The following is a 21,945-nucleotide window of genomic DNA, read 5'->3' on the forward strand; positions in this document are numbered from 1 at the left end:
GAAGAGTTGGAAGACCCAGGCCTACTTGGCTGAGGACTATAAAGCGTGAAGTGGGAGATGATGAATAGAGAAGAATTGATTTAAAAGCTCAAGATAGAGACGACTGGTGAAATCTAACTGAGGCCCTTTGGGTCAATAGGCGTAGGAGGAGATAATGATGATGATGATGATGATGATATTATTATTATTATTATTATTATTATTATTATTATTATTATTGATAATATGCACACTAATTGTACTAGTAATATGGCTAGTATCAGTGGAAAAGGAAGAAACTGGAAAATAATAACACTGGAAGAACAATTCTTTAAAAAGGGAAATAAATTTTAAGCGTCTACACTTAATTAATGTTTGGTAGTAGTAATCATAGCAGTACAAACAGCAGCAGAGAAAGAAGTAATATAAACAGAAGAGAGAGAGAGAGAAACAGCAATAGATAAATCAACCATAAAAACAACAACAGATGAAGCAGTGGTAGAAACAGCAGCAGAGGAAGCAGCATCATAAACAGCAACACAAGAAGCAACATTAGAATAAGCAGCATTATATACAGCAACAGAGAAAATAGCAATAGAAACAGCAACAGAGAAAGCAGCATTAGAATAAGCAGCAGAGAAAACAGCAAAGAAACAGCAACAGAGAAAGCAGCAACAGATACAGCAGCACGGAAAGCAGCAATAGAAAGAGCAGTAGAGAAAGCAGCATTAGAAAGAGAAACAGAGGAAGCAGTAATAACAACAGCAGCAGAGGAAACAGCATTAGAATAAGCAGCATTATATACAGCAACAGAGAAAATAGCAATAGAGACAGTAACAAAGTAAGCAGCAATAGAAACAGCAACAGAGGAAGCAGTAGTGAAAACTGCAGCAGAGGAAGCAGTAGTAGAAACCTAACAGAAAATAACAATAGAGACAGCAACAGAGAAAGCAGCAATAGAAACAGCAGCAGAGAAAACAGCAATAGAAACAGCAGCAGAGAAAGCAGCAACAGAAACAGCAATAGGAGAAGCAGCATTGGTCACAGCAGCAGAGGAAGCAACATTAGAATAAGCAGCATTATTTACAGCAACAGAGAAATAACAATAGAAACAGCAGTAGAGGAAGCAGCTATAGAAACAGCAGCAGATAAAGCAGCAATATAAACAGCAGCAGAAAAAACAGCAATAGAAATAGCAGCAGAAGCAACAGAGGAAGCAGTAGTAAAAACAGCAGCAGAAGAAGCAGCAATATAAACAGCAGTAGAGAAACAGCTTTAGAAACAGCAGTAAATAAAGCAGCAATAGAAACAGCAACAAATAAAGCAGCATCAGCAGTTTTATTTAATAGCAGTGAGGAAAATGAAAAATTGAAAGAGGCTGGGAGCTGAGGTGGGAGGAAAGATTATGATAACTTTTAAGTATTTATTCCAGGCTAATCGCTTGGAAAGAGTTTATCATGAGTTTTTCGAAAGTTACTCCAGAGTTTTTTATTTTATTTTTTTTTTTTTGCAAACATCAAGTGATAAAACTTTGGATATATGTAATCTACAGATAGGGGTGTCTCTCGGGTACTTTCTTAATCGTAAACAGGACTTGGTTAGCTATGAGAAGTTTTAATAAAAATTTCTATGTACTTGATAATAATATAATAACAATAACAACCACAATAATAATAATAATAATAATAATAATAATAATAATAACAACAACAACAACAACAACAACAACAACACAACAATAACAATAATAATAATAATAATAATAATAATAATGATTTTCTCTAGAATCATCAGCATCATCACTATCCACATATCTTTATATCTTTGTATTCAATCCTCCAAAATTCGTGTTCCTCCACCCACCCTGAGCCACGCTACACTGAGCACGTAGTCAAGTTAAACATGATTAACTGAATGTTTGTTCGGGAGTTTGGCATACATAAACAGATAGTGGAACTCTATACCCCTCTTGCTTCCGATATCAATTATTTGTTCGTGTGTTTTCGGCTTTTGTGAGATCGGCGTTACTGTATGGACATGTGTCGTGGTATGACAATGAAACAATATCCAATAGATTATGTAGAATTTGAGAACAAAGCCCTCAGAAGAATATTGGGAGTTGAATAGCAGGCCAGGATTAGGGTACCCTGACACTTGCACGACTTTTTGTCACGAATATGTCGTGGCAAGTCGTGACATTTTGTGGCACGAACTGGAAGATGAAAAAAAAAAATTACCTCAGAATCACAGCTGACCTGTCCACATTGACACGAACTGGCACGACAAGTTCACGACGAGTTCACGCATAGTTTGCGCACTTCCCCGCATCGTCCCGACGAGTTCACGAACAGTTCGCGCATAGTTCACGACCCCGGTCACGAAATTTTGTCGTGACCAAAATTTTGAACATTTCAAAATTCTCGTCACGACATGCCACGATGTCACGACGGGTTTACGAACACTTCACGACAGTTCACGACGAGTTCACACCAGTTCACGACGAGTTCATGCCAGTTCACGACTGGAGTCGTGACAATGCGTGCCACAAATTCGTGTAAGTGTTAGCCTGGCTTTAGAAATGGAACTAAAAGAGAGATTATTCGAGTGCCGTATGTGGATGAGATCATGGTGTAGATGGAGATGGTTTGGGCATGCACTTCGCACTCCCCAAGAGAGATTAGTTCACCAAACGTTCAGCTGGGCTTAGCTAGTAATACAAATATAATAATTGACTGTATAATACCGCAGCTTCTTTAATTCTAGAGTAAGATATATAAATCAGCAGGGCACCAGCCACCCGTTGATATACTAACACTAGAGAGTTATGGCGGTCTTTTGACTGCGTGACAGTACTACATTAGGTCCTTCTCTCTGGTTATGGTTCATTTTCCCTTTGCCTACACATACACCGAATAGTCTGGCCTATTCTTCAAATATCTCCGCTGTCCTCATACACCTGGCAACATGAGATACCAAGCAATTCTTCTTCATTCAAGAGGTTACTGCATTGTAATTGTTCAGTGTCCTCTTTCCTCTTGCTAAGGGTAGAAGAGACTCTTAAGCTATGGTAAGCAGCTCTTCTAGGAGAAGGACACTCCAAAATCAAACCCTTGTTCTCTAGCCTCTGTACCAAGGTCTCCATTTCTCTTCTTCTTGTTTTGTTAAAGTTTACATAGTTTATATAGGAGATATTTAGTTAATGTTGTTACTGTTCTTAAAATATCTAATTTATCCTTTTTTACTTTTCCTCAATGGGCTATTTTCCCTGTTGGAGCCCTTGGGCTTATAGCATCCTGCTTTTCCAACTAGGGTTGGAGCTTATAGCAAGTAATAATAATAATAATAATAATAATAATAATAATAATAATAATAAAGTGATCAGAAGAAAAATGCTCCCATATGATTTCCTTCTTTTAGGATCAGCAGTAGAATACCATCGCTTCTTTCATCCGGAAACTTTAAAAAAAAAAAAAAATAAAAAAAATGTTCCATCGGACCAAAAACTTCTTCCAAAACAACTCAGGCTCCCACAGATATAGGTTCGGGGAAAAAGTTAGACCGAAGTTTTCGAAATTTACCGACAGATGTTTGAAGATCTATCCTCAAAGACGCGCAGGACTTGTTAAGAGAATTCTTTATTTATTCCCTGTTTATTCTTCCTTTTATCTTTCTTTATCGTTCGTATTTCGTCCGAAGTTCCGCCATGAACTCTGCCTCCGGTGTCGTTGTTTTTGGGCAATTTTTTAGCCCACCCCCTGGGGATGGGCGGGGGGCGACATTATTTATTCTCGAACGAGCGGTGAAAGCGGTCATTTTTCGATGGGAAAGTATCGCTGGAGAAGTTTGAAATAGCAAACATCAGAAACGAAAATGAATGGAGAAATAGATTTCTCTCTACATCTAATAATAATAATGATAGTAATAATAACAATAATAATAATAATAATAATAATAATAATAATAATAATAATAATAATAAAAAATAGATTTCTCTCCATATCTAATAATAATAATAATAATAATAATAATATAATAATAATAATAACAAAAAATAGATTTCTCTCATATCTAATAATAATAATAATCATAATAATAATAATAATAATATAATAATAATAATAATAATAATAATACTAGTAATAACACTTGAATCAATACTTTCTTGTTACGTAATAATAATAATAACAACAACAACCACAATAATAATAATAATAATAATAATAATAATAATAATAATAATAATAATACTAGTAATAACACTTGAATCAATACTTTCTTGTTACGTAATAATAATAATAACAACAACAACCACAATAATAATAATAATAATAATAATAATAATAATAATAATAATAATAATAATAATAATAATAATAACACTTGAATCGATACTTTCTTGTTACGTAATAATAATAATAATAATAATAATAATAATAATAATAATAATAATAATACTTGAATCAATACTTTCTTGTTACGTAATGATAACAACAACAACAACAACAACAACATCAACAACGACAATAATAATAATAATAATAATAATAATAATAATAATAATAATAATAATAACAATTGAATCGATACTTTCTTGTTACCTAATAATAATAATAACAATAATAATAATAATAATAATAATAATAATAATAATAATAATAACACTTGAATCAATACTTTCTTGTTACGTAATGATAATAACAACAACAACAACAACAACAACAAACAACAACAACAACAACAACGACAAGAATAATAATAATAATAATAATAATAATAATAATAATAATAACACTTGAATCGATACTTCTTGTTACCTAATAATAATAATAATAATAATAATAATAATAATAATAATAACACTTGAATCAATACTTTCTTGTTACGTAATGATAATAATAATAATAACAACAACAACAACAACAACAACAACAACAACAACGACAAGAATAATAATAATAATAATAATAATAATAATAATAATAACACTTGAATCGATACTTTCTTGTTACCTAATAATAATAATAATAATAATAATAATAATAATAATAATAATGATAATAATAATAATAATAACACTTGAATCAATACTTTCTTGTTACGTAATGATAATAATAATAATAATAACAACAACAACAACAACAACAACAATAACGACAAGAATAATAATAATAATAATAATAATAATAACACTTGAATCGATACTTTCTTGTTACCTAATAATAATAATAATAATAATAATAATAATAATAATAATAATAATAATAATAATAACACTTGAATCAATACTTTCTTGTTACGTAATGATAATAATAATAATAATATAATAATAATAATAATAATAATAATAATAATAATAACACTTGAATCAATACTTTCTTGTTACGTAATGATAATAATAATAACAACAACAACAACAACAACAACAACAACAACAACTACAAGAATAATAATAATAATAATAATAATAATAATAATAATAACACTTGAATCAATACTTTCTTGTTACGTAATAATAATAATAATAATAATAATAATAATAATAATACTAATAATAATAATAATAACGCTTGAATCGATACTTTCTTGTTACCTAATAATGATAATAATAATAATAATAATAATAATAATAGTATTATCATGGCTTAAAAAACAGCTCATACAAAAAAAAAAAAAAAAACGAAAATTTGAATATTAATGAAAAGCTAAAGATTAGCCATTTTTTTTTATTTTTTTATTTTTTTATTTTTTTGTGAGCAAGTTGTCCGCCACTTACGTCCCTCACCACAAGCTTGATAACAGACACAAATTAGCAAAAAAAAAAAAAAAAAAAAAAAAAAAAAAAAAAAAAAAGAGCTTTTTATAAAGCTTCATTTATCTCATTCCAAAATGCACTTTGAAACATTGGCTTTCGCCCGTCATAAATCAGCTTCAGTGATTATTTTTGACGCCAATCGGGAGAAATATCACGCTGGTAATTAACGAAGTGATTGAAGTGAATTATTGAATAGGAGTTTTTTTTTATTGTTATTTTTCTATTTCTCTGACTGTAGGATCGTTTATCATATTCAGAGGGACAGAATGGTGAGGGTTTGTAGATTTCAGTGTCCCGTCTGTAGCTCCTTATGAATTTTAATAATAATAATAATAATAATAATAATAATAATAATTTTAATAATAATAATAATAATAATAATTCTAATAATAATAATAATAATAATAATAATAATAATAATAATTCTAATAATAATAATAATAATAATAATAATAATAATAATAATAATAATAATAATAATAATTTTAATAATAATAATAATAATAATAATAATAATAATGATATTTTTAACAACAACAATAACAATAATAATAATAATAATAATAATAATAATAATAATAATAATTTAATGGTTTAAAGGGCGCTCATGAATGGCAGAGGTAAGGCACAGTGATCATGCCATACTATTATTATTATTATTATTATTATTATTATTATTATTATTATTATTATTATTATTATTATTATTATTATCATTATTATCATTATTATTACTTGCTAAGCTACAACCCTAATTGGAAAAGCAGAATGCTATAAGCCCAGGGGCTCCAACAGGGAAAATAGCTCAGTGACGAAAGGAAACAAAGAAAAATAAGATATTTTAAGAAGAGCAACAAGATTAAAATACTTCCTATATAAACTATAAAAAACTTTAACAAACAAGAGGGAGAGAAATAAGATAGAATAGTGTGCCAGAGTGTACCCTCAAGCAAGAGAACTCTAACCCAAGAGAGTGGAAGACCATGGTACAGAGGTTATGGCACTACACAAGATTAAAGAACAATGGTTTGATTTTGGAGTGTCCTTCTCCTAGTAGAGCTGCTTACCATAGCTAAAGAATCACTTCTGCCCTTATAAAGAAAAAAAAGTGGCCACTGAACAATTACAGTGCAAAAAGGAGAATTTCATGGTAGTCTCAGTGTTGTCAGGTGTATGAGGACAGAAGAGAATGTGTAAAGAATAGGCCAGACTATTCGGTGTATGTGTGTAGGCAAAGAGAAAATAAACCGTGACCAGAGAGAAGGATCCAATATAGTACTGTCTGGCCAGTCAAAAGATACCGTAACTCTCTAGTGGTAGTATCTTATCGGGGTAGCTGGTGCCCTGGCCAACCTACTAGCGTACGCGACTCGTAAAAAATTACGGCTAAATATTTAGATAGTTATGCACACACAAACTCACGCATACCCTTCTCAACATGGTATGCCCACGTTAAGGTATCCCCATTCAGAAAGTCCACACAGTTGTAGAATTCGTTTTTTAGTCCACTGCCGAACAAAAGCCTCAGACATGTCCTTAGTCACGTTTGGGGTTTGGCCAATTTCATCAACATGATGTCCAGTGTTGATTGGTGATGTTGGGAGACTTAAGTCTGATCGCTCGCACTAAACCAACCTAGTATGGGCGTCTTTGACTAGTACAACTTTGCTGATAAAGGTGATACATAAACCCTTTCACTACGTTAAGGTATCCCCGCTCAGAAAGTCCATGGGTGTCCTTGACTAGTACAGCTTGGCTGATCAACGCGATACATAAACCTCTCTACTACGTTAAGGTATCCCCACTTAGAAACTCCACCTTTTAGAATACTAAAAGGTAAATAATGTAGAACTATAGTCAACTTTTTTTAATGAGACGCATTTGCATAGACTCGCAGCGGTGCCCTTTCAGCTCGGAAAAACTTTACTGCTATCTGATTGATTAGAATTATCTCGTCCAACCAATCAGCGACCAGGAAACGTTTCCGAGCTAATAGGGCACCCCTGCAAGTTGGTGCAAATCTGCCTCGCTAAAAAAAATTGACTATAGTAGCAGCCTTACCCCCAAAGACATACCGATAAACCAAAAGACTGTCAGTACCTCGCTGAAGCCAATCCTTATCTTCATCGCCCCATTCTCCAGTCTTCGGAGACGTCCATCATCTTCCGGAGCAATCTCGGTCTGCTTCTGATAGCATCCCTCTCAGACGCATTCATCTCTTTCTTCACATCTCTCAGCGTCTGATTGCTTTCACCTCCTTCCTCTGACGTACGAGTTTACAAGGCAAAGGGAGCTAGTCTTCCATTCTTGATAAAATTCTACCCTCTGCTAAACGCCATTTCTAGAAGTGTACCATGTTTAAGCTCGAGAGATCTGTTTGGTGATAACTTATTCATTTGATTATTAGCCCTAGATCTCTCTCTCTCTCTCTCTCTCTCTCTCTCTCTCTCTCTCTCTCTCTCTCTCTCTCTCATTATATATATATATATACAGCATATATATATGTGTATGTATATATATATATATATATATATATGTGTATATTATATATATATATATATATAGGCTACATACACATATATTATATACATGTATATGTATATATACATATATCTGTAGCTATCTATCTCTCAATCTGTCTATCTATTTGTTTATCTACTTATCTCTCTCTGTATATACAGGTATATATATGTATATATACCTATATATACACCTCTATATATAGATATATATATATATATATATATATATATATATATATATATATATATATATATAATATATATATATATATAATATATATGTATATATGGTCAGTCTCTAGGGCATTGTCCTGTTAGGTAGGGCATTAATAGTGTCACTGACCTTTGCCTCTGCCATTCATGAGTGGGCTTTAAACCTTTAAAATGTGGGCCTTAATCGTATGCTAATATCCACACATGGGTTAGACATGAGATAATGAAATATAATAAAAAACAATGGTAGATGGAATATTGATTAAGAAACCTTTCGATTTAGAAAAATATTCAAAACAAATGAAACCTTTCGATTTAGAAAAACATTCAAAACAAATGAAACCTTCCGACTTAGAAAAAAATTCAAAACAAAGGATAAGAAACCTTTCGATTTAGAAAAACATTCAAAACAAATGAAACCTTTCGATTTAGAAAAAAACATTAAAACAAAGGATTAAGAAACCTTTGATTTAGAAAAACATTCAAAACAAATAATTAAGAAACCTTTCGATTATAAAAAACATTCAAAACAAATGAAACCTTTCGATTTAGAAAAACATTAAAAAAAACATTCAAAACAAATGAAACCTTTCGATTTAGAAAAACCACATTAAAAACAAAGGATTAAGAAACCTTTCGTTTCAGAAAAACATTCAAAACAAATTAAAACCTTTCGATTTAGAAAAACATTCAAAATATATGAAACCTTTCAATTTAGAAAAACATTCAAAACAAATGAAACCTTTCGATTTAGAAAATCATTAAAACAAAGGATTAAGAAACCTTTCGATTTAGAAAAACATTCAAAACAAATGAAACCTTTCGATTTAGGAAAACATTCAAACAAATAATTAAGAAACCTTTCGATTTAGAAAAACATTCAAAACAAATGAAACCTTTCGATTTAGAAAAAACATTCAAAACAAATGAAACCTTTCGATAAGAAAAACATTCAAAACAAATGAAACCTTTCGATTTAGAAAAACATTAAAACAAAGGATAAGAAACCTTTCTATTTAGAAAAACATTAAAACAAAGGATTAAGAAACCTTTCGATTTAGAAAAAACCACATTAAAAACAAAAGATTAAGAAACCTTTCTATTTAGAAAAACATTAAAACAAAGGATTAAGAAACCTTTCAATTTAGAAAAACATTCAAAACAAATGAAACCTTTCGATTTAGAAAACCATTAAAACAAATGAAACCTTTTGATTTAGAAAAACGTTAAAACAAAGGATTAGAAACCTTTCGATTTAGAAAAACGTTAAAACAAAGGATTGAGAAACCTTTCGATTTAGAAAACCATTAAAACAAAGGATTAAGAAACCTTTCGATTTAGAAAAACATTCAAAACAAATGTAACCTTTCGATTTAGAAAGAAACCTTTCGATTTAGAAAACCATTAAAACAAATGAAACCTTTTGATTTAGAAAAACGTTAAAACAAAGGATTAGAAACCTTTCGATTTAGAAAAACGTTAAAACAAAGGATTGAGAAACCTTTCGATTTAGAAAACCATTAAAACAAAGGATAAGAAACCTTTCGATTAGAAAAACATTCAAAACAAATGTAACCTTTCGATTTAGAAAAACATTAAAACAAAGGATTAAGAAACCTTTCGATTTAGAAAACCATTAAAACAAAGGATTAAGAAACCTTTCGATTTAGAAAAACATTCAAACAAATGAAACCTTTCGATTTAGAAAAACATTAAACAAAGGATTAAGAAACCTTTCGATTTAGAAAAACATTAAAACAAAGGATTAAGAAACCTTTCAATTTAGAAAAACATTAAAAACAAAGGATTAAGAAACCTTTCATTTTAGAAAAACATTCAAAACAAATGGAACCTTTTGATTTAGAAAAACATTCAAAACAAAGGACAAAATCCTATCATTTAAAAGGAAATATATTTTTATAAAATACAAGAACTCCATAACTCTTTACAAAACTAAAACAAAAAAAATACAGGAGTCATAAGACTTCAGAAAAAAAAATAGAATAAAAAAGAGTAGTTAAAACATGAAGATATCCAAACGAGTCAATATCGGCTTTTCTACCGGGCGTTAAAGATCGCCTATAGGAATCTGGCAACGATTTCCAATTGGTGATATGATGTTCTTTGTGGCTTGATACAGTACGACCCATAAAAAGGAGATAGCGTAAGAGCTGTTTCAGTGATTATTGATGAGTGGGGGTTTGAAACGTTTAATTGTGAAAGGGGTGGGGTGGGGAGGTTGGATGATGAAATGTGACCCAGAAAGTTATATACACATTTATATATAGTGTATGTATATATATATATGATATATATATATATATATATATATTTACTATAAATACTGTATGTGTACATATATGTCTCTTCATTCATTCGAGCATGTATAATGTGTATATATATATAATATATATATATATATATATATATATATATATATATATATATATAATATATATATATATATATATATACACACACAATAACAACCACAAACATATGACGAAACATTTTACCCCAAGAGCATTTCCCCCCTCCTCTCTCTCTCTCTCTCTCTCTCTCTCTCTCCTCCTCTCTCACTCTCTCTCTCTCTCTCTCTCTCTCTCCTCCCAACAATTCTAGCATGATGAATCGCTCAGAATATACCGTAACGACTCATGGGTCAATCAACCTGATTTCTCTAACTCATTCCTGCAACATTCAAAACCAATGGCCAAGGCTAAAGTGTAGGAGGAAGGATGTCCCACGATTTGTATCTTTTGAAAGAGTTTCCTTTGGCGTCACAATCCTTCGAGGTTATTTTTGTATTTTTCATGTCACTCTTCCATGTAATTTGTTTTTTTACTATCGTTCGTTTCTGTTTATATTCCTTCTCTCGCTATTCTCCTCTCTAGTTCTGTTGGTGTCTCCTTTCTTCTTTTTTTTCACCTTATTCTTGATATTCCTAGTTTTCATTATTCCTATTATGATTAATACCAACGCGAACAGAAATATTAACAATAACAACAGCAACAACAACAACAACAACAACAACAATAATAATAATAATAATAATAATAATAATCATCATCATTATTATTATTATTATCATCACTGTTATCATTATCATTATTATTTCATTCTTTAAGAATAATAATAATAATAATGATAATAATAATAACAATAATAAAAATAATAATAATAATAATAATATTAATAATAATAATAACAATAATTGTTTATTCCATTGCCAAATAATAATAATAATAATAATAATAATAATAATAATGATAAAAACCATTATTATTATTCTACTACTACTACTACTACTACTACTACTACTACTACTACTACTACTACTACTTCTACTACTACTACTACAACTACTACTACTACTACTAGCTCGCTAAATATCGTCTATATACGACGTATTGCACGACGTACGCAACGCCTCAAAAGAGAGAGAGAGAGAGAGAGAGAGAGAGAGAGAGAGAGAGAGAGAGAGAGAGGAGAGAGAGAGAGTTTAATCAATACTTCATGACTTCAAGAGAGCTGCGTGAATTAGGTTCGCTCTCCGCAGGAAGGTGTCTCGTTGTTTCCTACTCAGTTTGTGTTTATATTTGAATCTTTTCATTGGTGGGGATTTGGGGTGGGGGTGGGGGGGGGGGGGTTTGGTGGTTAGCGTGGTAGTTGTAATTTTCATGGTTATGATAATTTTAATATATATATGGTATATATGTATATACAGTATATATATATAATATATATTATATATATATATATATTATATAAAATGTAAATATATATATTGACATATATATATATATATATATATATATATGTATATATATATATATATATATATATATATATATATATATATATATATATATATATATATATATATATATGTATGTATATGCATAGTATATTTTTACATATATCTATTTTATCTATCCATCTATATATATATATATATATATATATATATATATATATATGTATATATATAAATGCCTTTGTATTTCCACTCATAAGTTTTCTGCAAACCCTTATGGAGACTACTACTAACATTATGTCATTTGTATACCTTAGTAGACGACAACCATAGTTGGCTAACTATCAGGTAGTTTGGGATGCTTTATATTTTATTGTGAACTCAAAATGTAATGTCTGGGATGTGTGGTTGCAACGAGCCAAAGGAACTAACGAGTTTGAGTGGGAGTCAAATCCCAGTCTGGTGATCATCAGGCAGTGGCATTGTCGTAGCTAGTAAGGACAATGCCCTAGAGACTGACTATATATACATATGATCAGTGCCAAAGCCCCCCTCTCCATCCAAGGTAGGACCAATGAGAACCAGGAAATAGCTTGCTATGGTCTTCAAGAACCATTTGTTGTAGTTAAAGCTAGGACCAGGGAGAACCAGGAAATGGCTTGCTGTTGTTTTCAAGAACCATTTGTTGCAGTTAAAGCTGGGACCAGGGAGAACCAGGAAATGGCTTGCTATTGTTTTCAAGAACCATTTGTTGTTGTCAAGAATTGTGAGGTGGCTCATTATCTCCAGGAAGTAAGAACTTCCTTTACTGTTGGATTACATTCTGTAATAGACGCCAAACATAGAGTTATAGCATTGAGGTCTTGCATCATTGTTCCCCAGCTTGTTAGTTTGTCTCTTCTTCTTAAACCTTCAGAGCTGGAATGCTAGTCGTACGAAAGAGGGTTTGATTGGTTAGTTAAACAGAAACAATGGAGCCACATCGTTTTGTCTCGTCTTCCAGCGATCGACGTTTGACTTGATAGGTTTGGAGGCGAGAGAGAGAGAGAGAGAGAGAGAGAGAGAGAGAGAGAGAGAGAGAGAGAGAGAGAGAGAGAGAGAGAAGGAACTTTGAGAATGATAGACAGAGAGAGAAGGAGCTTTGGAAGAGTTACAGAGATATATAAGGAACTCAGAGAGAGAGAGAGAGAGAGAGAGAGAGAGAGAGAGAGAGAGAGAGAGAGAGAGAGAGAGAGAGAGTAAGGAACTTTGAGAGATAGACAGAGAGAGAATGTGCATTGAAAGAGACACAGAAAGATATAAGGAACTAAGAGAGAGAGAGAGAGAGAGAGAGAGAGAGAGAGAGAGAGAGAGAGAGAGAGAGAGAGAGAGAGAGAGAGAGAGAGAGAGAGATAAGGAACTTTGAGAGATAGACAGAGAGAGAATGTGCATTGAAAGAGACACAGAAAGATATAAGGAACTAAGAGAGAGAGAGAGAGAGAGAGAGAGAGAGAGAGAGAGAGAGAGAGAGAGAGAGAGAGAGAGAGAGAGATATAAGGAACTTTGAGAGATAGACAGAGAGAGAATGTGCATTGAAAGAGACACAGAAAGATATAAGGAACTAAGAGAGAGAGAGAGAGAGAGAGAGAGAGAGAGAGAGAGAGAGAGAGAGAGATAAGGAACTTTGAAAGACAGAGAGATATAAGACAGTTTGAGAGAGATATTGAGAGAGAAGGTGTATTGAAAGAGACAGAAGGATATCAAGGAAACTGAGAGAGAGAGAGAGAGAGAGAGAGAGAGAGAGAGAGAGAGAGAGAGAGAGAACGAGCTTTGAAAGACAGTGAGAGATATATAAGGAACTTATTGATTTCCATGTCTATCAAAACACTAAAAAAATTGCCGTAAAAATATAAAACCGTAAAAAATCCTGGAATAAATGTTGCCAGGCATTTACCCTTTTAAAAACGGATATATTGACGTTAGCGGTGATATTACGGTCACTAACCCGTTAAAGATAATAACAGAGTAAGATAAGAATTACGGTCGCCTGTATTTTACTGAAATACGGCTGAGAATATATTTTTTACGGAGAATTTCCGATTAAAATTAACGTTTTTTTTAACAGTGTAGACGTCATGATAGATTTTTTTTGATTGTTCTAGAGTTGACCATAGATTGCTCTGACTATTCTAGAACACTGTAGTGATTCTCTGACTCTTCCAGAACACTGTAGTGATTGTCTGACTCTTCCAGAACACTGTAGTGATTGTCTGACTCTTCCAGAACACTGTAGTGATTCTCTGACTATTCCAGAACACTGTAGTGATTGTCTGACTATTCCAGAACACTGTAGTGATTCTCTGACTCTTCCAGAACACTATAGTGATTCTCTGACTATTCCAGAACACTGTAGTGATTCTCTGACTATTCCAGAACACTGTAGTGATTGTCTGACTCTTCCAGAACACTGTAGTGATTGTCTGACTCTTCCAGAACACTGTAGTGATTCTCTGACTCTTCCAGAACACTGTAGTGATTCTCTGACTATTCCAGAACACTGTAGTGATTCTCTGACTCTTCCAGAACACTATAGTGATTCTCTGACTATTCCAGAACACTGTAGTGATTCTCTGACTATTCCAGAACACTGGAGTAATTTTCTGACTATTCCAGAACACTGTAGTGATTCTCTGACTATTCCAGAACACTGGAGTGATTCTCTGACTATTCCAGAACACTGTAGTGATACTAAGACTATTCCAGAACACTGTAGTGATACTCTGACTATTCTAGAACACTGTAGTGATCTCTGACTATTCCAGAACACTGTAGTGATTCTCTGACTATTCCAGAACAATGTAGTGATTCTCTGACTATTCCAGAACACTGTAGTGATTCTCGGTCTATTCTAGAACACTGTAGTGATTCTCTGGACTATTCCAGAACATTGTAGTGATTCTCTGACTATTCTAGAACACTGTAGTGATTCTCTGACCCTTCCAGAACACTGTAGTGATTCTCGGTCTATTCTAGAACACTGTAGTGATTCTCTGACTATTCCAGAACACTGTAGTGATTCTCTGACTATTCCAGAACACTGTAGTGATTCTCTGACTATTCCAGAACATTGTAGTGATTCTCTGACTATTCTAGAACACTGTAGTGATTCTCTGACTATTCCAGAACACTGTAGTGATTCTCTGACTATTCCAGAACACTGTAGTGATTCTCTGACTATTCCAGAACATTGTAGTGATTCTCTGACTATTCTAGAACACTGTAGTGATTCTCTGACTATTCTAGATCACTGTAGTGATTCTCTGACTATTCCAGAACATTGTAGTGATTCTTTGACTATTCCAGAACACTGTAGTGATTCTCTGACTATTCCAGAACATTGTAGTGATTCTCTAACTATTCTAGAACACTGTAGTGATTCTCTGACCCTTCCAGAACACTGTAGTGATTCTCGGTCTATTCTAGAACACTGTAGTGATTCTCTGACTATTCCAGAACACTGTAGTGATTCTCTGACTATTCCAGAACACTGTAGTGATTCTCTGACTATTCCAGAACACTGTAGTGATTCTCTGACTATTCCCGAACACTGTAGTGATTCTCTGGCTATTCTAGAACACTGTAGTGATTCTCTGACTATTCCAGAACACTGTAGTGATTCTCTGACTATTCCAGAACACTGTAGTGATTCTCTGACTATTCCAGAACACTGTAGTGATTCTCTGGCTATTCCAGAACACTGTAGTGATTCTCTGACTATTCCAGAACACTGTAGTGATTCTCTGACTATTCTAGAACACTGTAGTGATTCTCTGACCCTTCCAGAACACTGTAGTGATTCTCGGTCTATTCTAGATCACTGTAGTGATTCTCTGACTATTCCAGAACATTGTAGTGATTCTCTGACTATTCTAGAACACTGTAGTGATTCTCTGACTATTCCAGAACATTGTAGTGATTCTCTGACTATTCTAGAACACTGTAGTGATTCTCTGACCCTTCCAGAACACTGTAGTGATTCTCGGTCTATTCTAGAACACTGTAGTGATTCTCTGACTATTCCAGAACACTGTAGTGATTCTCTGACTATTCCAGAACACTGTAGTGAATCTCTGACTATTCCAGAACACTGTAGTGATTCTCTGGCTATTCCAGAACACTGTAGTGATTCTTACACTGTAGTGATTCTCTGACTATTCCAGAACGCTGTAGTGATTCTCTGACTCTTCCAAATTGATTATAGATTTCTCTGATTAATCCAAATGCGAAGGTATAACTATAATAATCCAAATTTCCATTCTGTTTTGCCAAAACAAATCGTTTACATTTTTGTACATTCGATTACACTTTGAATTCCTTTTTTTTTGCGGAGGCTATTTTTGCATAAGAAAAGCTACTCTCATGATTTTGCATTAATGGGGAGGTTTCATCCTGATAGAATTTTCATGCTAAAGCGTTTTGCGTGTCTAAATCTTCAGGCTGAAGAATGCATAATGAATTCAAATTTATACAAATGATTCCGCTAGAACGCTCCCGTGCGCCGGTGAAGGATTACTCGAAATAAGATGATAATTTTGGTTTGAAGAAGGTGGGACGTTCTGAAATTTCCTAGAGAAAAATGTATAATTAATATTTGTTACGTTAACTGACGTGTAGTTAAAGACTAGTAATTTCTTGTCGGAGGTTTCGCCAATCTTCAGCCGTGGATATCGACTGAAAGTGACGTGCACCGTTAAAATATTTACCGTAAAAAACTGTAAAATTCATGGAATAAATGTTGCCAGGCATTTACCGTTTTAAAAACGGTTATATTGACGTAAAGGGCTGATGTTACGGTCGCCAACCCGTAAAATATAATAACAAAGTAAGGTAAAAACTACGGTAGCCTGTATTTCTGAAAATACGGCTGGGAACAGTATACTTTTGTTTGTTTGTTTGTGAACAGCTTCCTGTTCACAAATTTTAATCGTAGAGTAATGAAACTTGCAGGGATTAACTGTTATGTAAAAAGCTGGAAATGATTAAATTTTGGAAGGTCAAGGTCACGGTCAAGCAAAATGTCCAACTCACGTATTGAGCCATAAGTTTGGACATCGTTGTCACAGAGGCTTCAAACTTGGTTCATATTTGAGTGTATTTAAATCCACGCCAATTAATACATATTAAGGTCAAAGGTCAAGGTCATGGTCAAGCAAAAGGTCCAATTCACGTAATCAGCCATAAGTTTGGACATCGTTACCACAGAGACTTCATACACTGATATTTGAGTGTATGAAAATCCACGTCAAATAATACATGTTAAAGTCAAAGGTCAAGGTCAAGCAAAAGGTCGAGAAATAAGCTGCTGCAGCGGAGGTCTGCGCTCTAAGAGTGCCCCTCTAGTTACTTTTACTTTACCGCAAATTTCTAACAGTTTTAAAACAGGAAACTGTTGGCGCTTATGGGAAAAATAATATGGCTTCCATACACGAAATTCAATTCTTTTTGAGGTAGGCATAAAAACGAAAAGAGGCCGACCAGGAAAGAACAAAAGCACTTCTACCAACCGATATTGAGTCAATGTTTTTATTTCACTGCGGTCATCAGAAATTCATGAGGGCAAGAGTAACACAAATATTGCTTTTTCATTACAGTTTCCACGATTTTGTTATTCTTTGTCTGCGTGAACTTATTTTGTTTTTTTTTCTCTCTCTCTCTCTCTCTCTCTCTCTCTCTCTCTCTCTCTCTCTCTCTCTGTAGTGTTTGTTATTCTTTGTCTGTGCGAACTTATTTGTTTTCTCTCTCTCTCTCTCTCTCTCTCTCTCTCTCTCTCTCTCTCTCTCTCTCTCTCTCTCTCTCTCTCTCTCTCTCTCTCTCTCTCTGTAGTGTTTGTTATTCCTTGTTTGTGCGAACTTATTTGTCTCTCTCTCTCTCTCTCTCTCTCTCTCTCTCTCTCTCTCTCTACTGCATAGGTATATACAGTAAACAAATATACAGGGATACACAGATTCATACACATACAGACGCTCACACACACAAACACACAACAGCATCTCTCTCTCTCTCTCTCTCTCTCTCTCTCTCTCTCTCTCTCTCTCTCTATACTGCATAGGTATACACAGCACACGAATACACAGGAGATTCACTCATGTACAGACGTGCACACACATAAACTACAATAACAACAAATGCAGCTGTTTGTAGTCCACTGCAGGACAAAGGCCTCAGATATTTCCTGATCATGACCGGGGACTGCATAGGTATATACAGTACACGAATACACAAAAAGACAACAACAACAACAACAACAAGAAATGCAGCCGTTTCTAGTCCACTGCAAGACGAAGGCCTCAGACCTGCCCTTATTCATGACTGGGGTTTGGTCAGTTTTCATCACCCTGTTGGCAAGTGTGGATTAATGGTAGTCGGAGATTTTCGTCTGATAGCTCAAGGCAAACCAACCTAGTATGGGAGGCCCTGGCGAATACAGCTTTGCTGATCATGTCTATACGCAAACCCTTTAAGGGTTTAAAGGTCGCTCATGAATGACAGAGGCAAGGGACAGAGACATTGCCCCAGTAAGCAGGACAATGCCCTTAAAACTGACCATGTATATTATATGATCAGCACCCAAGCCCCTCTCCATCCAAGCTAGGACCAGGGAGGGCCAGGCAATGGCTGCTGATGACTCAGCAGATAGACCTATAGGCTCCCCTAAACCGCAAAACCTTATCTCACAAGGATGGTAGGGTTGCAGACGCTAAAGGCACTAACGAATCTGAGCGGGACTCGAACCCCCATCTGGCAAACACCAGAGAGAGACGTTACCAATCAGCCCACAACAAGCCCATGTTGAGGTATCGTCACTCAGAATGGGTCTCTATATATTGTATATAAATATACATACACACATTTTATATATATATATATATATATATATATATATATATATATATATATGTATATATATACATATACATATTAAAATAAGTCTGGATTCTCTTAACGACCTCGGGATCAGAGCCCCAGGCGAAATCACACAAAGACAATAGCTTCTGACCGGCCAGGAATCGAGCCCTGGTCTAGGAAACTTGTATGAACAGTGACATACGTCTTGGCCACGAAGAAATTTGCAAAATTTATCATATGTATATATATATGTATACTGTATATATATATATATATATATATATATATTCGAAAGGGGACAGGATACCGTAACAACTCTATACCAATTTCTATCTACAGCCTTTAGAACTTTTAAGTAATATTGACCTAATACCTACTTCATTTCGTAGTCTATCTACGCCATAATGTCAAACTTGATCTTTAAAAAAGTTCTCTTCAGTTTATATATGATATATCTGTTTTAATGTTGGTTATGCTTTTGAAATATTTTATTTTAATTGTTCATTACTTCTTATATCTTGTATTAATTTCTTTATTTCCTTTCCTCACTGGGCTATTTTTCCCTTTGAGCCTTTGGGCTTCTAGTATATTGCTTTTCCAACTAGGGTTGTAGCTTAGCTAGTAATAATGATAAAAATTTTCGAAAATATTATATTATGAAGAGGTCAACTCGAATAAGGGTTATATAAAGCTGGCATAATGTGTGTGAGAGAGAGAGAGAGAGAGAGAGAGAGAGAGAGAGAGAGAGAGAGAGAGAGGAGGGGATTATGGTAAGACGTATAGACAGTAGGGGAGATTATATGAATTAAATGCAAGGAGGAGAAGCAACCTTCAAAAAGGGGGGTGGGGGGGGGGTGGGGAGCTTGTGTGAGAGGGAGGCATGTAGCCGATAGAAGAACATATGACAAGATCTTTTTTTTTTTTTTTTTTTTTTTTTTTTTTTACAAGGGAGCCTTATGAATCCGTCGCTGCCAGGGGCATGTCTTAAACCTTGCCCTCCCTTTTTCAAAATTTCTTTTGAAAGAATCATTCACAACAAAGTCCCTCTTCCAAGAATCATAGATGTCAAAAAAACCGCTTCTTTCATGTCAATTTCTAAGACAGTCTCCCCCATTTTCCGATTGGATATAGATTGTTATAAACGAAGATCGTTTCTCAGAGTTGGCATCGCAACGCCCAGTGTTGCCAGGCTGGGGCCAGGCTGGGTAGAGAGGGGGAGTTTGGCGACGTGGCACCAGCAGCCGTGGCCGCTGTGGGTATGTGGTACCACATTCAGTCTTGCTTGGCACCGGGCCACTACCACACCTATACCAGTGCACTGCTGTCCCCCTGAAATCACGTTTTTACCTCGTCTTAACGTTGTGCAACAGTGAATGGTGCTGTCTTTAACAGTGATAAAACGGTTATTTAGCCCTGTTTATCCCATCGATTTGGAAATACGAGGTTTTGGTAGGGCGCGGGGCACTTGCCACTGGCGATAGAGAGGAGTAGAACGCTTGGCGCCCCCCACCTCTGTTCGGTCATATTATTACCATTGGATTTTTCTGACGCTCAGCTTGCGCATGTTGCCCCGACGCGCCCCTTCGCTCTTCCACTTGCTCCTCTCTTAAACCCTGGCTTCAGGTCCTTTCGGAAAAGCGAACGCCCTGAGCCATATCAAGTCGTGTCTGAAGAGCGTCCGCTTGGTATTTCGTTTTTGGTTTCCGGCAATTTGAAAGAAGAAGAAGAAGAAGAAGAAGAAGAAGAAGTAGAAGAAGAAGACTTCTCATCTCGAAGCCTCCTCTCCTCGTCTTTGTCTCTCAGTATTTTGACTGGTCGTTGACCTAAGTTCGAGTTTGGATACACCAAAGGTCCATCCCCAAAAGGATTATAAAATGGCTGGGCTGCTGCGAAACCTGGACGTCGCCTGGTGATGGTGTGGGCGTTGGTGAGGCGGTAGTGAGGGCGTAATGACGGGGGCGGCGACATACGCCCGCGTCCACCGGAGAGGGCGGGCGTGGAGAGCCCTACACCCGCCCACACGCCACTACCTGCCGGCCAAGGTGTCGTGAGGCGAGCTGAGGGCAGGATCTCCCCCCCCCCACCTAACCCCCAACCCCCAACCCTGCCACCCACAATCCCAAATAAAGATCTATGTTTTTGACCTTTATCAAACCTTTATCTGGAATCTTACAAGCCAAGCTTTCTGCTTTCGGACCAATACAAGCCAAGCTTCTTTAAAATAAGCTTGCTATCAATAGCTGGTTTTCACGCTTAATACATTTTTTTAAGCTTTTTTCTCTATTAGCTAAGAGTTTAAATGACCGGAACTTCTTTAGGATCATTCAGCAAGTCCTGGATGTTTGTGATTCTTTCGTCATTTTTTTGGTTCCTTCTTTTTTTGGAAAATACAGAAGTGTTGAAAAAGCTCGTTGCGAAATAAGTTGCTTATTTAAGGTGCTTTAATCTACGGGCTGCAAGATTGCATGATCCAAGCAATCTACAATAACAGCAAGTGCTTTTGATGTTGTCTGAATGTGTTTTCAAGTGATCTTTCGCTCGTTTTAACTTTCATTCGAAGGAAATTGCTTTATTGAAAATCTTGCAAAGCCTTTGTCGTCAATATTTGGAAGAAGAAGATTCTTGTATTTACAAAAAAATCTCTTCTTTATTTGCATATTTTTCGCAAAGAGTTGGCGACTTTGTGTGGGTGTTAAACTTGAAAAAAATTGTATTTGAAGACTTTGGTGTCTTTTTTTTATTTGTTTTTAAAAAAGTCTCGCATTCCTGCTTTGCTA

The 21,945-nt window shown here is 34.6% G+C and overlaps 1 protein-coding gene across 1 annotated transcript; it reads left to right on the forward strand.

The window, feature by feature from the left end:
- The first annotated feature begins 12,814 nt into the window (after positions 1-12,814).
- On the forward strand, positions 12,815-16,473 carry LOC137620056 (uro-adherence factor A-like). Its single transcript, XM_068350332.1, has 3 exons — positions 12,815-13,172; positions 14,486-15,064; positions 15,206-16,473. Exons 1-3 carry the CDS (start codon positions 12,815-12,817, stop codon positions 16,471-16,473), a joined length of 2,205 nt encoding a protein of 734 aa, XP_068206433.1.
- Positions 16,474-21,945: the final 5,472 nt, after the last annotated feature.

This window comes from Palaemon carinicauda, chromosome 26 (assembly GCF_036898095.1).
Source record: "Palaemon carinicauda isolate YSFRI2023 chromosome 26, ASM3689809v2, whole genome shotgun sequence".
In the NCBI taxonomy this organism is placed as follows: domain Eukaryota; kingdom Metazoa; phylum Arthropoda; class Malacostraca; order Decapoda; family Palaemonidae; genus Palaemon; species Palaemon carinicauda.